Here is a 16,265-nt window from a genome sequence, read left to right as displayed (position 1 = left end):
CTTGTTCATGATGGAGGATCAGTGGGGAACTGGAGGGTGATATAACGTCTGAAATATCAGGAGCAGGGTGGCAGCGTGTGAGGGGCTGCCAAAGTGTTCATGAGCTACATACTGTATATTTAACAAGTATATATCATAAATGAACTGGGCCAAGGGAAACAAAAGGGACGGATAAAGTTTTTCCAGACATCAGTAGGTTTGAGGGGTATGTATATATAAAAAAATATATATCTCAAATCCGCTTAGTGTCTTCAAATCTGTCAGAGAACCGTAACTCACATTTTCCTGGTCAGATTCCTTATTTTCTATTTATATAATGCTAATAAAAAAACAAGAGAGGAGACTTAATAAGGGATTTCCTAGAATTGAAGCTTCACAAATCAGGAATCTTAAAAACGTGGAACTAAATCCAAATTGGAGATGAGTCACGCGATGAGGCTCTAAAGCAACAGAAAAACAGACGCCAAACACCCATTTTTAAGTCAGTGAAATAATTTAGTGGGACAAACAATTTTACATTTACATAAATTAATTCATGTGTCGTGATTCTCTCCGTTTGTAATTTTTAGCCCTTCCACAGCAGCCCAGAAACACCTCCACCCTCCCATAAGGCATGACATGGTTTTTGCAGCATTGTCGTTATGTGTGTACGATTTTTAGACGAGAATATAACTGCTCATGTTGCCGATCGGAGAGTCCACATGGCAGGACAACACTGCATAGTTCCCAGGCTGGAGTCTCACGCCGTGTTACAAATCTCAATAGTCTGTATGACAACATTTCTGTAGAGTTCCCAGGCTGTCATGGAGTCTTTATGGAGTGTAAGTGTGTGTGTTAGATCTTCTTCTCACACTCCTGTATCCTTTGCCCCGGGGCTGCAGGACACCTCACATAGGAGGGAGGGAAGAGCATCCATCATCCCAGCTCAGAGTGCTCTGTCTGGGCTCGCTGTGACGGCCGGAGGGCAGGCACGGAGCTCCCCAAACCTCTCTTTATCTCCCCTGATGTCATTATTTCTCCTCCTCTGCTCTTGTCAGTAATCTCGAACAGAGGATTATCTGTTCCCACCTCCTTTTAAATGTTTTTCTCCTCTCAGGTGTAGCGGAGAAGCGAAGATGGCCATTTGGAGGAGGAGGATGATGATTTTTGCTCCTTGGAGTTTTCAGATTTCTTGATTTTGTTTTTTGTTTGAAAGGAGAGAAAGAACGGGAAAGGACAAAAGGAGCAGATGTGAAATATTCCATTGACTTATTTCTTGTGTGTATCTGTCCTGCGTCGTTCTGGATCAAACATGAAATTGGGGCCAGTAGTGTCAGTAAGGATGAGTCACTGTTTCCGAGAGCTGTTTTTTTTCCTCTCAGTGATACACTCTTTCGTAAAAGCCAAAAAATGCCTCCATCTTACAAAAAAAAAAAAAAAAAAAAGAAGAAAAAAATCCATTGTTCTGTAGTCGCCTGTGCAAATAAAGCTCGACTTACTTGGCTTTTTCTGGACAGCCTTTTAAAGTTGAAGAGGTAAAAGTGCATTTCGAGTGTACAAGCTGGTGTCTTGTTGTCCCCCGGTCTACAGAGGAGAGGTGGAAGGATGACGAGGAGGAAGAGGAAGGACGGAGGAGTTCAGTTGAAGAGGATGGAGTCGGGGTCTCTGTTGGCTATCTGCGCCATGTGTTTCAGTATGTCTTTCTTGGTGATGATTCCCAGCAGCCGCCTAATGACACAGAGAGGGAGAGAAGAGAGCATGTAAAAGCAGATTACTTCATATAATACTTTGTTTGCTTCGTCAGGGAAAGTCAGCGAATTGACACAAAGCAGAGACACGCACATTCGGGTGGAGGTCTGGTCTCCAGTCGTGACATTGCGGATAAGTTCAGTTTTATTACAGCCCCAGAGGGAAACTGGCACGCAGCAGGAGATCAGAGTAACATGAAAACACAGAGTAAACAGAGCGAAGGAGGGAAAACACAAACGCCCCCATCACACTAACAGCAACCGCAGCTGACATTTAAAAACACACTCTAGATAAGTTGAGGTTCAACCTTTGGACACTTTAGGTGCAAGATGTGAGGTTGAATAAAGTCAAAGTGCCCCCCCCCCCCCCGGACCTCGTGTGTACGGAGGAACGGGAGTTAACAGCTGGTATTTGATGTGCAGCCATTCATTCACTCCCAGAACACTTCGCTCCGCTACAACACAGCGACGACGGAGGGAAATAGGTTCGACAAATAGAAGGCAAAATTCCAACACGCTTAGAAAAGAAATGCGGAGGACATCAAAAGGGGGCGTTTGGATTCTGACACCACAGATGTGAGCAGTTTTAGCAGTGCTGAAATAACACATTCTTCCTCTTGTTAATTGAATTCATGAGCACCAAACTCTCTTTTTCTCACATCAGTACACTCACAGTTTTGCTGCTACAGCCTTGCTTGACCAGCAGCTTATGGTGGCGAACGTCAAGGCTCTTCTCCACTTGTGCTAATGTACCTCTGCATTGTGTTATTTACCTTTATCCTGTAATTGTCTCTAGTTATTTATTTAGCAAAACTTATGATGTTTTGCTCGAGTTAAAAGCTTTAAACGGTGAATTTAAAAAGGAGGGATGTTTCTTTATCACCACGAACACAGAGACTGTAGTTTATTTTGAGTAGATCCGACCAACACCACCCTGCTGCTTACTCTCCATCCGCACCAGAAAATAGTCCCAGTCAAATACATAAATTGCTACGGTTTGATAGATGTTTGCTTAAAATTACGACCGTCCTGCCGAAGGACACTTTGACATGTGAACGTGAGGAGCTGCGGATTAAACTGCAGACTCTGTGATTAGTGGATACCCCGCTCTACCTCCTGAGGAGCAGGAACATATACGTCCTTGACCCCTTTTATAAGATTTATGTCTTCAGCAGGAACCAGCGGGTGGAGGCTGAGAGCCACAGAAAGGGTAAGAACATCAGAACGTACTGAGACGGACTAAAAGATTGATGGTTATTCTGTTACGACCGTTATTGCCAATAGATCTCATGCAAACACTACATCACCTGACTTGACAAAAAAAAAACTAAAAAAACATTTCAAAGTGGATAACGAACTGTGAAAAGATGGAATCATCTGTTGCTACGCAAATATCACTAAAACAAATAATCATTCATACCTTTACCAAATGTAAATGCCAGTTTGACGAGTGTGAATGGGATAACAAATATCCAGAGTAAAAACATGAAACCACGAAAAAAACAACATCAGTCTTGATGAATGTCAAGGCTGAGAGGATGTTTTTGTGGTATAGTTTCTGAGTAAGACTCTTACAAGAAGCCTGTTTGGCAAAGTAAACTGTAAAAGAAAAGCTCTTGTGACAAACTAGCTATGACTCCGGCCAACAAGGAAGCCTTGAGGTAAAGATACTAAAAAACTAAAGACAGTCTGGGAAAATACCTCTGTTAGAGTCAGAGTGATGAAATTTAACCATATCTGTCACTTAAGATATCTGTCTGGATGACCACAGAGATCATACGCTGCACTTCACACACGCCTCAAGGTCCTTCTTTGTCTCGAACTATCTTCATTCCCAGACAATGAGTGATTCGCAGGCTCTAAAGCCTGTCCTGAAAACACAAATCCCCCCCTGATCAAACACAACAGACAACAGCCTCTCCTTCTTCCTTCTTCCTTCTCGTCTGAAGATCAGACCTTCACCGGCCCCTTTAACGCGCCTCCCATCTAAATGACGTGTGAATGCTCCAAAAAAAAAAAAGTTCAATGTCACACGTGGCTCCCCTCTGGTAGAACTTTGTCTTTCTATTGTTGGCCAACGAGCGGCCCCATCTGAAGCGAATGTGTGCGGGCCCCGCAGAAATCCTAGAGCCTGTCAACGGCCTTTTAACAGCCGTGTGCGATGGCTAGAGTGCCCATGGGCAAGGCAGCGAGCGAAACCTAATGTGCTCAGTCATGATAAGATCGGCTCTGGTGGAGAGCTGCAGCTAAATGCCCGAGAGAGCACGTGGAGCCGAAGCTCAAGGGCACTTCTGGGGGTTTTGGTCACGGCGGCTGATTTTAATTTCGCCTCCTCTCAGATTTACTTTGAATTAAAGCCGAGCCAACATCACCTCGAGGCTCCACGGGGAAACTTCACACGTCAGCTCCAATTAACACAGTAAGATTATTTTACAGGTTAAGGGCTGCAGAATGTGCTGTATCATGTTTTCTGTGGCTCTGGAGGGAGCTTGGTCAGGTGTGAATTAATAACCCTGATCAGGGGGTTACCTGCACTCAGATGCTCCAAATTTCTTTAACAAAGAGACAATATTACACGATACAGGCTGTAGTCCAAAGGAGATTAACTTTAAGCAAGCAGGAAGAAAAGCGCTATCAATTTGCATGATGTAGGCTTTGGTGTATATTATGGACTACAAGTCAGGATATTTTGGCCTCTGCAGCACTTTGACCATGAATTCAACTTTAACTTAAATACCCAGAAGTCCTGATTGCACACGGTACGTTTACCAATCACAACAGTGCATGAGGCAGAGGAGAAGAACCTGTTTACCCTTCACAAGGTGAGGAAAAGTTCAATTTGACGTGGCTCAAAGTGAAAACTGAGTACACATCACATAGAAAAACGTGAAATGTTCATGTCTCCCTCTGGACTGAGCAGCTTGCTTTTGATCTAGTGGACATCCAAGCCCCAGAATTCAATATAAATACAGTGAATCCACAATGTCGCATGATTTAAGCCACTAAACTTTAAAGTGCTGTGCAGGTGAGAAACTTGCCACGACAATCTCCTCCCTTCTCTGACAATTCTTTCTGTTCCCCTCTTCCCTGCTCGGGGACGGCTGCTCCGTCTCAGACTTAAGACAAAGAGCTAGTTAGACGCTCGACGCCTTAATGCCACAGCTGAGGGTTTTCACTCCTGCTGGGAAATGAATGTGGCGTGTGTCCAGAACAGAAAGTGACAAGAGAGAAACCACGAGCTATATTGTTACACATGTGTGTAAGCTAATCTAAGCTTGTGTTTGACAGTGTTGGTAAAATACACTGTTTTTTCTGTACACTCGTGAAAATATACATCCATCCATTCCCAAATCCCTGAGAGCTGCGGGTTTGAACATGTCGGATTTCCATCTAAACAAGAAAGTCTGTGTGTGTGCAAGGAAATGAAGTGGAAAAGAAGTGAAACACTGATTAAGTTTACTCTCACTGGGAGTATCTTCTGCTCTGGCCCGTCTCAACCGTTTAGAAAGTTATTAGTCTGGTTAATATCTTTGAGAGTTTAAACCCTGTTTTCAAACACAAGCAGCTTTAGTCTTACTTTCCATCCAAGCAGACAGCTCTTTATTCCGGCCGGACAGATATGTGTGTGTTTATCATCCATCTGATGTATTTACGCCGCCACACATATTAAACACACCACACCTGATTTTTATCCATGTCTGCAGAGATCTCTCATGTATGAGCTTCCGGAGCTCAGGGAGGTGGCGGCAGGTCTGTATTTTTAAACATTGCTCTACAGCGTGAGTTCAAATGACTAAAAATCGATTTATCTTGTATTTTTTTTAAATCTATTTCTATTTTCTTGTGTTTGTTTGTGGGAGCAGGCAGCTCTGGATTTGGATTAAACAAATAATAACTGGACATGACGATTAACGTAAGTCAATAAATACTTTGTAAGTAAAAATTTACTTTGGCCAAGTATATTTCTGACTGTGCAAGAGAAAATAAACAAATAAATAACGATGACACTGGTCCCCGCCACACTCTCTTAACCTTTGTAGGAATTTAACTTTTTTGAAAAATCATCTGCAGACATTTTGATAATCAATTAACCTTCTTACAAGAAAAGAATGCCAGAAATGTCTCCTGACAGACACTCAAATGAGCCGTTTTCACTATTGACTGACATTTTATGGATAAAATGATTAATTTATGAATCAAGGAAAGCAGCTTCAAAACAAATGCTGGGTCATCCTGACATCCCCTCATCAGTTTTCCCTTAACAGATGCTCACAGGAGGTTAGTAATCAGCAGAAAAAGGAAGAAAAAAAAAGATAAATGAGCAGGATAATCACTCGTCCTCTGCTCCGTTTCCCCAACAGCCCATAAATCACACCTTGTTCGTGTGAAATAACATTAAATTAGTCCAACGCCAAAATAATTCTTCCAGGGTTGCCAGTTTCAGATATCAAGCTTCACCTGTAACATCTGCATGGACATCATCAACAAGGATGTTTTCCATTACAGAGCAACAGATAGGTGAACCCAGCAGTGTGACAGATACCACGTCTGAAAGGGGCTTTAAAAATGTCCTCAGTGAAGTTTATGGTGATGAGGTCAGAGGCACTAAACTGATTTGGGTGAATTTACCTGAAGATTTCTGTCTCCTCCCTCCATTAACCGTCTATGTCTTCCTCCCTTACTCCTTGGTTCTCCTTTAATGCACCACCCGACAGCGGACTGACCCGAGGCTCTCCCACACATCAATCTGTCCCTCCGTCCACCCACCCAGAAGATATCTCACTTTAATGTCTACAGGCGTGGGAGCGCCGTCAGGTTATGTATGCGTCTGTCTCTTCTCCCACCTTTCAGTCCCTTCTTCCTTCTCTTTTCTTGCCCTATTAAATCCTAAATAAATCCTGAACAGGTTTGTGATTTGTGGTGCGCAAACAGTCAAATAGTATCAATATATGTTTATTCTCACCCATTATGTGTAACCAGACACTGGCGTAGCCCCAGCTTCCTGAAAATATCCACAGTGATGTCCATGGGTGTGTGGTCGGTGACCGTGAAGGGGCTCAGGTCCATGATGCCTCTGAGGCAGAGTGGAGGTGGGGCATCGGGAGCCTGAGCCGGAGCGTGGTCGGTAAAGACGACCTGGGAAGCGCTGACGATGCCCTCCTGACGCTTTCTGGCGTTGTCTGAAAGGAAAAGTTGTTAACATTTATACGATTTTATAACGTCACGTGATATGTTTTCCCCCCATTCCCATGTATACACACACAGTTCTGACCTATTGATATGAGCAGGTCTCTTCTGAGCACGAATCCCACGAGCCTCTGGGACTCCTGGGACACGACCACAGGGAAGCCACTGTAGTGAGTGCTCTCCACCAACGTCTGCAGACAAATAACACAGTGTGCTCTCAATGGAAGGAGGTGCAATGTCTGGAAAGCCATGAGGCCTTAGGACCGAGAATTTTTATTTGTGTTCTGACAAGTTGTTATATATGTACATACAGTATATTGTAATGTAGTAAAACTCCTTGAAACTTCTTAAAGAACAGGTTAAAAAAAACTTTAGGACGCAGCAAACAGGAAGTCTACATGCATCAGCCAGTTAAACACATGACTTTTTAATTGCCACAGAAGAGGAGCAAACCTAATTTTAATTAAACTGAGTAAATACATACATTGTCATTATCAAAACTGAGATTGTGAGAAAAATATCTTTGTCCTTAATGAGATTAGTCCCTACAATTGTATTACAGACTAACTAGTCTAAAATGAGGCCTGAAGTCATTGGATGTGCATGTCTTACTGTTGTTTGAGGAGTTTCTCTCTGTTTTAATGCTAATACGTGGTTTTTAAATAAATATGTAAATGCCATCCTGTCTCCTCCAGCCTACAGTCTGTTGTCAAAATAAATCTAATCAGCTTCCTCACGTAGGTTACAGCTCGTCTGTTTCCCATTTCTTACATATTATTTAGTCAATATCATTTCTCATATTTATATTTTCAGTAGGAAATGTGTGAGGGACCAGGCTATGCAGCTTAGCTAACTAGCAGGCTCCTCCTTGCCAGCGGGACAGGCACTACGGTGGTCACAAAGGGACAAAGTTTACAATCACAAATAGCAAAACCCTAAAAAAATGTAACGGGATAACATAAAAATTTATCTCTTGTTGCTTTTGTGTTTGAATATTAAATGTTCCTGTGGTTTCACAGGCACATTTATCTGTATCCATGTGTACACTTCTTTTTTATTGAACATAACCACATATGCTCTCCATATTGCTCTGTAATTTTCTGCTCTGCATTCCAGTGGGCGAAGATTTATTGTATGCCGTCATGTGTGTGCACGTGTCCATACCTCCACCTCCCCTACAGTCATTCCCTCCTGTGTGAGCACAGCCAGTGCAGGGTCCGACCTTCTGGGCCTCATCACATCCACAGCCAGGCTGCTGTGCTCAAACTCCTCTTTAGGTTCCAGGAATGGGTATCCATTCAGCCTGATGTGAGCCTGCAGTGCATTCATGAGTAAATGCCAAAGTTAGAGCCTTCTAAATCTAAAGCACATTACAACAACCTTATATGACTGGGTCTTTTCCAGCTGTAAACACACACAGAGGGCCGCTACGGTATGTATTTTCTGACTTGAACAGCTCAAACAGCAAAAAATGAAAAATAAAAAAAATGTGTGTTGCAACACCAACCCCTCCCTCGTCATACAGCAAGGAGTTCAAGAAAAGAGAAAAACGTTATTTTACAGTCACCCGATCACACACACACATGGACACCTCACCTCATAAATCCCCTCTCTTCCGAAAGCATCTGCCACCCATTTGCTGGTCATGGTCGCAGCCATTAAGGGGACGATGTACTCCAGACCGCCAGTCAGCTCAAACATGATGACTACCAGCGACACCGTCATACGAGTTACACCACCTGGAGGGAGAAGAGAGAGGGGGGGGGGTGATGGTAAATGTTGTGTGCACAGGGCTGGAAGGAACACATTTGCTGAACTTAAGAGTTTTTTGGGATGAACAACAACATTTAGTGGATTTTGACATCTCTGCATCTGAAAGTCTGACTTCTCATCATCTTTCTGTGGGAACGCTGTAGTTTAGATCTGTGGTTCCACTCTGAATCCAGCTCTAATCATCTTGCCTGGCTGCAGCCACAAACCAAGGCTACGCTTTTGACTTGTTGCCACAGCGCTCATCTGTGGCAACAATCGCAAGTCGACTGCAGGTGAAAGAGTTTAACTGGGTGTGTTTTATCATATCTATTTTTGGGAAGAGAAAAAAAAACAAATTCTCTTTTATTAGCTGTGTGGTACTTAAAAAATGGAAAAATGGAGATAATTATATGCTCTTAAAATTGTTCCCTGATGCTTATTGTTACTCATTAAATGCACGTGTTTTGCAACAAGAGGATTAGGATTACCAAGTAGATACAGCCCCATATCCTCAAACAGAGTTATGGCTTATTTTACATTCAATCTTTTTCATGCAAAACAGTGTGAGCTAAATGGGTAACTGCTGCTGCACTTTGATTGCCTTTTTAAAAGCACTTATGAGGAAATCACAAACAGATACAAATAAAGAGAATAAAATCTACGGCTTTGGATCTACTCATTTCTGGAAGTGATTCTTGGCTACTTGCATTAAATGCTACTTTCCAGGGGATATCATAAAGTACAGCATGTACTAAAATTGGTACCAACTCAAATTTATTGGCGGCGTATTTCAGAAACAAAGAAACCTCTTTCTAAATGTTCTCCCATGCCTACTGGACAGAGGAATCTGGCCTGCGAGAAGTTTAAACCCTCCTCGTGCTAAGAGTTTAATGCCCATCTGTTTTTACGAGTGTGACAAAGCACACCAGCTATCCGTTTTCTGCATTTTGCCAATTAAGGCTTTGACAAAGGAACTGGAAGGCAAAAGGGGGTTAAAGCAAACACTTCATTCTCCTCATCCATTAACACTCCTGGTATTTGGCATTTTGCAGTACTTAGTTGGAGCACAGCCCTAATAGTATATAATGCATATATTTATTTCCAATATGTCATTTTAAGAACTGGTGGGATAAAACCACATGGTCTACAGAGGGCAAACAGTTACTTCTTTCCACAAAAACTCATTATCTGGTCTGGGCTGCAGTGACAGAGACAGAACAGACAGAGTGGAGCAGTCCAGACAACCTTCTCCTCACTCACATCCAGCTGCTCCCAAGTCAGACTGAACATGCAGTGTTAATTCCTCATGTTACCAGTTGTGCGAGCTCAGAATACCGCTATAGGACTATAGGGGGGCACGCACCAAACATCCTGATCAATCGCCCAAACAACCGTCTCTCTATACCGGGCCACAGACCCCATTCTGGCTGTTTGGGTGTGTGTTTTACCTAAACATGCGGCTGCTCCGACCATGGCGTAGAGCCCCGGAGTGATGCAGTCTGCTCCTGGCGAGCACCACCCTTTGAAGATGAACCAGTCGCGGTTGTAGTAGGCCAGCTGCTCCATGCCGACACCCAGCAGCCTGCCAGCGATGGCTCCAACTGCCATGCTGGGGATGAAGAGACCAGAGGGAACCTGGGTGGGCAAATGGAGCGTTTTATTATTTTATTCATTCTCACAAAGTGATTGGGCCACTGTTAAAGGGACAGGACACAAAATATTGGAGACTAAAGGGCATGCTAATTTTCTTATTGCTTTCAGTTGTCACCTTTTGTGGGTGAATTATTTGGGAATCTCAAAAAATTATTCAGAATCACTATTTAGCAAACAAAAAAAAGGAAAAGTAGAAAAGCAGTTCTTCTTTTCAGACTTATAATGTACGCCACACCATCCACATGTGTACTGGGCTTAGTCCACTGCCATATGGGTCTAAGCAGTATATAAACAGTTATAACACTATATAATGTACTTGTATACAGATGTAAGGACATGTTTTGACATCCTTTAGGGTTAATCCATTGTTTCAAGAGAAAGACACGCTTATCCTGCTCTTCATCATGTCCAGTGGTGACTGGATAGTCACAGGATGCCAACCAAGGTCCATATCTGTTTTCGGCCAAATAAAGTGCACCACATTGTAATAAAATGTCTCGAGAGCAATCTCTCTTAATTTACATGTAAAGCCCACAGCCATCCTTTTTTTCCTTTCTGGTGACTAACTTCATCCTCCAGTGAGTCATGCTGCTGTGACTCAGCATACAAGCCATGCTGAAAGGCTCCAGCGGTTCAGTTACATCTGAACTGCAAAATGGGTTAGATGAGTAATTTCAGTGAGTGAAACTCCTTTTCACACATGCGCCGCAACCCTGCACTTACTAAGGCAGCATGTGGAGGAGATATATGAGAGAATATAAATTTAATGTCCAGATCAGTTAGACCAGACATTAAAAGAACTTTACCCTGGCAGCTCCCGAGTACAGAGTTCGTATAACGACCAAGTAAACCCATGTGTGAACAGAGGAGGTTATTGTTCGGAGAATTCACAGTGAGCATTTCTGTAATGTCTATGGCGTGAAACCAGAAGAATAGATACGTCCAGATACATACAAAAACAGACGTCATTACAGAGGAAGTCCGTAGCCTTCGGTGTGCTGTAAACAAAACTTTACAGTGCTTTGCTGTCCTGCCTCCTGCAGGCTCTACCCAGGCGCAAAGTCCAGGTGAGAAAGCAAATGATATGGAAAATTCTCTAGGGCAACTGATGCCCCTGACATAGTCGGGAGCTCATGTAAGAAAACAGCTTAGGTTCAAAATCTGTGTCCGGACAAATCAGAGACAGCTGTCGGAGTGGCATTTTCACACACCATGTTACTCACAAAGCTCACAAAGAATGGGGGATTAATAAGAGACCAGAACCAGCACCAGCCAAACGTCGATAGCAGAGTTCAAAAGAGCACGGTGACACTTTAACAGGAAACACCGGAGGCAGGAGATGAAGTGTTGTAATGTTTGCGTTTCTGTCTGGACCAACCTTCATGCCAAAGGTAATCACAGTGATCATCATCTTGAAGACTAAAGCCAGAGCCAACTGCCACAGAGCCGTGTACAGGCCTTTTCCTGCCGGCCGGTCTGCTAGGCTGTTGCCTACACCTGTTTCTGATGTGTTGGCTGGCTGCAAAGTATGAGTGGAAAGTAGGGGAGAGAGAGACAAACACAGACGAGAGAGAGAGAGAGACAAAATAGCAACATAAAAAGGAATAGGAGACAGACGGAGGGAGCCAGACAGAGAAATAAAAGAAAAAATAGATTTAAATTACTTAACAGGTTTAAAAAAAAATAGTTTCAGCAACTGAAGTAATTATCTGTAATGTCACACTTACATTAAACAGCCCAAACTCTAACAGTTTATTTGCTTACTTGCTTTTTCTCTCCACACAAACAAATCTACCTACTCCTCATCCTCTCCCCCTTCCACACACACAGAATCACCCTCTACACTCAAACACATAAACAATCCCTCCTCTCTCTGACCTGCTTGTAGCCGCACAGCTGAGAGGAGTCGAGCAGGGAGCAGTCGTTGAACAGCTCAGAGATGAGCTCGGCTCCACTCATCCTGGTGTAGCTGTTTGGGTAGGCGATCACAGCGGTCAGAGCTGCAACCACCAGCACCTCGATGACAGGATAGTGACCAAGACGAGTGGATTTACCTTTTAAAGAGACAGGTGCTGATTAATAGGTGCATCGGGGGTTAGAAAGAAAAGAACGAGGTTTCATTTAAGTCAATAAAACAGTCTAAGAGTGTGGTTGCTCCTGTTTGGGGCGTGCACATTCACCATAACTTCACTACTCACGTCTCCTGCACCAGGCGATGTTGGCCCTGATGAACAGCGCCCCCCAGAGGCCTCCAAATATTCCCAGCAGGATGAAGGGGGCCAGCTCCACCAGGTGCCACGGGGCGTGAAACTCCACATAAAACAGCACCAGGCGGCTGTTTCCAAACGGGTTGATGGAGCGCAGAGTGAAGGCTGCTACCAGGGCAGCGAAGAATGAACGCCACAGCGTCTTCAGAGGGAAATAATAACTCACCTGGAGGATAAAGAGACACACAAGGGATGGGAAAGAACTTTGGACTATCAGATGGAATACATGAACCATACCAGAAGATCCTGTATTAAAAAAGATAAACTAGACAAATATAAATGTGTAGCAACGAGGATGACATAACACAGCTACTTATATTTACCTCATGAATAATAAGACACACGTATAAACACAAGTATATCACCAAGGGAGCCAACAGTCCCACAAAAGCTATAAAAGTCCCACAAAAAGCCATAAAAAGCTACCCGTGCTATTAACCAAGTGCTAGACAGTTAAATGTGTGAAACTGTAGCTGTGAAAGGTAGTTTATAATATTAATGTTTGTCAAATAAAATTGTATTGGTTAAGAGAAGCTAGTTTTTACTAATTTGAACCCCCGCCGAGGTGCTAAAAATGCACTGAAATCTTCACATTCTCTTGCAATAAAAAGAAAATCTTTGGATTATCTATTCAGCACAACTGTGCTATTGGACATCACTTGAAAATAAATGGATAATTCAGTGCTTAGTCCTTTGATTTTTGAGCTTTACGGAGAAGAATTCTGTGTGTTTTTGGCTGGAAACTGCCCTCTGAGGTGGTCAGAGTGTAGTACCCAGTACCCTCATCTAAAAACTCCCCAGGGGTGTTCTGTTCAAGATGGATTATGCTGCTGCGGAGATACATTTATTCCCCAATCTAGAAATGCAAACACCTTTTCACAGTTTATTATGTCCCATTTTAGGTGCCAGTTCTGTGTCACATATGCATGAAAAACTGAACAAGCAGTTGAAGGTAATTAAAAAAAAGTTACTTCTAACTGGCAGTACTGTTCCAACGGAGACAATAAAACAAAACCTGATTCTCTCTGTTACGGCTTCGCATGATTCGCTCTAATGAAATCAATTTTGCCTGAAGCATATGTTACATATTTGTGGTAGAGTTTAGGCCTGTTGTTGCATCAGATATCCCCCGATGCTGATGTCTGAGATCCGTCTAAATGTAAGTAGGCAGGATTACTGTGATTAACGAGCAAAAAAAGCAGTCAGTGTATATAGTTGTGCTCACCTCCTCCAGGCTGAAGAGGACTCCTCCTATTGGAGCCCCGAAGGCCACAGACACACCCACTGCTGCTGCCGCCGATAACACCTACACGCAAGGAAAGAACAAAAACATCTGAATTAGGTTCAGCTGTATTACATTAAACCTGAAACCTTAAGTTTATTATTTCATCTCTGTTTGTGATTCAAGTTACCAGTTATTAAGTTAGTTAAGGTATCAGTATGTTGGGAGTCGCTTTGTCTCTCTGCGGTTTGCTCAGACACTGAATGAACAGATGTTCTTCGGTACAGTCAGATTACTGGATAACAGAATAGGAGTCAGAATAGCATAGTCTGATTAAAACCAGTAGTACCCACTGGTTCTGTAATAAAGGCCAACTAAAACCACAGTGAACCAAAGCAGTGATTTTAACCTCTTCTTGTGATGGGAAGTAAGAAAATAAGACTGAATATTTCAAGATTGTTTTTCTTAAGATACAGTTTTTCAAGGATTTCAGATAATATATTCAAAGACTATAAGACTACACATATGTGAGAGTAAAGAACAAATCTACTAGGAACAACTGCAGGATTTGTAACCACACAGAGCTTCTCTCAGCAGTTTCCTTCAAGAGGAGACACCCACAACAGTCCATTTCATGAGCACAGCATCCTTAATAAAAATCCTCCAGTTTTTTTAATCGCTTCAGAGCCTACCTCTCGCCGCTTGGCCTCGTTCTTGCGATACTTGGTGAACAGATGACACAGTATGTTAGCGCAGCAGCAGGCTACGTGTACCAGAGGGCCCTCCTTCCCTAAACTGAGCCCCGAGGAGACGGCTAACACCAGGGTGATGGTCTTGATGATCAGAGTCCACTTCCCGAGGTAGCCGCGGATGATGAACCCGCTGAGGATGGTTTTGATCTGAAAGAGAGACGGAGAGGGGAAGAGAGAGTAAGCGTGTTTGTGTGTGCAGAGATTGTCAGAATGTGTTTGAGTGTATGTGTCTGTTTATGTTAGGGAGGGATCGGGTTAGATATGCGTGCGGGAGCGTATAACACGGAGAAAGTACCAGTGTAAACACTGACGGAAGAGAAGGAGAGAAAATGGAGTTTGCATTGCAGATATATTTCTTTAAAATAAGCAGTTAATCTCATGTGCGTGGGCCGGATGACCGCTGTGTGACCTCTCAGTGAGGTCGGGATTCAAGTTCCACGAAATTAGGGATGAGAGCAGGAGTGAGAGAGGAAGAGTTTATGTATGCAGGGAAGAGTCGTGTTTGTGTTTTGATCTGTATATATGAAACGGGCGAATCAGTTTGGATCTGTTTGGGCTCACTCAGGATTTCCACTTGTATTTCTAGAGTGTAAGCAAATCTTCATCTTTCTCACTTCCTTAGAAATAAAGAGTGAAAGAACAAGAGACGAAGAGTGCGGCCACTCTGCGGAGTATAACTAAACATTTCCATGTGGTTTACTCCTGAAGCCATGCTTGTGGCTTTTGTTCAAAGACATAAAGAATAAAACCCACAAAAATGATTCCATACAATTATGGCTAGAAATCCTGCCCATCCTCCTGTTGAAATCCCACCATGAACAAACACGTACTACTGAAGGAAACTAAGCGTCACTGAAGAATTCAACATAAAATGAAGCGACTTGTCTCCCGGCCGACTAACATACATGAAAAGGCAAAACTTTGATTGAATATCTGATCACTTTGAGGGCAGTCTTACCTCTGGTATTCCTGAGCCGCATGCGTACGGAGCGAAGGCCCTGACCAGTGTGACGGCCAGGAAAGAGAAGAGTAAAGCCCAGAAGATGTACATCAGGTAGCTCACTATGTAGGCAAACGCCCCCTGCACGGACACATAAAGACACACTTAGTTGACAACAAGAGAAAAAAAAAAAAAAAAAGTTACAAATAATATTTAAAAAAAGAAAGAGAGAAGAATCAGCATCCTGGTTAAACAGTGCTATTTTCTGCCATGACAACTTAAGACCAGTAGATGGAACTAAAGCTACATTATAACTGCTATTAGGGCCTTTGGGGAATGCTGGTGTGTGACAATGAATTTAAGAGCGAGGGAAAGCAGGATTGTATAAGAAGCTCACAGTTTTGAGAAAGCTTGTCTACTACTTTGCTCTCCTACCTCTGATGTCCCCGTTATGAGTTCGCCCCAGCTCTTCCACTGCGGACACCGGTCCCGCTCCTGAAACGTCGTCTCGTTGGACGTCCAGCAGCAGTGCTCGTGGTTGAACCAGAAGCCGATGAGACAGACCCCGTCCTTCATGTCCGTCAGCCAGTGGGCCGCGATGTCAATGCCGCCGGCCAGGGCGCCTGGGTGAGAGAGAAGAATGGGTTCAGGACAAAGGAGACGAGGACAAACGAGCATCCAAACAACGCAGAAGTTTAAATTATAAGTCAGCTCTAGTTAATGTGTGCCAAGCAAACCAAATTTCATACGGAATCTGAACTTTCT

General features: G+C 43.2%; 1 protein-coding gene across 3 annotated transcripts in view; it reads right to left on the bottom strand.

Moving 5' to 3' along the window:
• Nucleotides 1-480: 480 nt before the first annotated feature.
• Nucleotides 481-16,265, bottom strand: part of clcn5b (chloride channel, voltage-sensitive 5b) — a 30,630-nt gene continuing 14,845 nt past the window's right edge. For all 3 annotated transcript variants that reach the window (XM_070854312.1, XM_070854311.1, XM_070854313.1), the window contains 13 exons: nt 15,936-16,123; nt 15,519-15,641; nt 14,501-14,707; nt 13,812-13,892; nt 12,518-12,752; nt 12,198-12,373; nt 11,698-11,838; nt 10,115-10,301; nt 8,511-8,653; nt 8,079-8,228; nt 7,000-7,105; nt 6,691-6,907; nt 481-1,707 (listed from right to left, as the gene is read on the bottom strand). In XM_070854312.1, the coding sequence (XP_070710413.1) occupies nt 1,617-1,707; nt 6,691-6,907; nt 7,000-7,105; nt 8,079-8,228; nt 8,511-8,653; nt 10,115-10,301; nt 11,698-11,838; nt 12,198-12,373; nt 12,518-12,752; nt 13,812-13,892; nt 14,501-14,707; nt 15,519-15,641; nt 15,936-16,123 (2,045 nt within the window). In that variant the 3' untranslated portion in view covers nt 481-1,616. The remainder of the gene's footprint in view (nt 1,708-6,690; nt 6,908-6,999; nt 7,106-8,078; nt 8,229-8,510; nt 8,654-10,114; nt 10,302-11,697; nt 11,839-12,197; nt 12,374-12,517; nt 12,753-13,811; nt 13,893-14,500; nt 14,708-15,518; nt 15,642-15,935; nt 16,124-16,265) is intronic.

This window comes from Pempheris klunzingeri, chromosome 23 (assembly GCF_042242105.1).
Source record: "Pempheris klunzingeri isolate RE-2024b chromosome 23, fPemKlu1.hap1, whole genome shotgun sequence".
Classification (NCBI taxonomy): domain Eukaryota; kingdom Metazoa; phylum Chordata; class Actinopteri; order Acropomatiformes; family Pempheridae; genus Pempheris; species Pempheris klunzingeri.
Note: the sequence above shows the minus strand (reverse complement) of the source record. Positions and strands in the feature narration are given on the sequence as shown.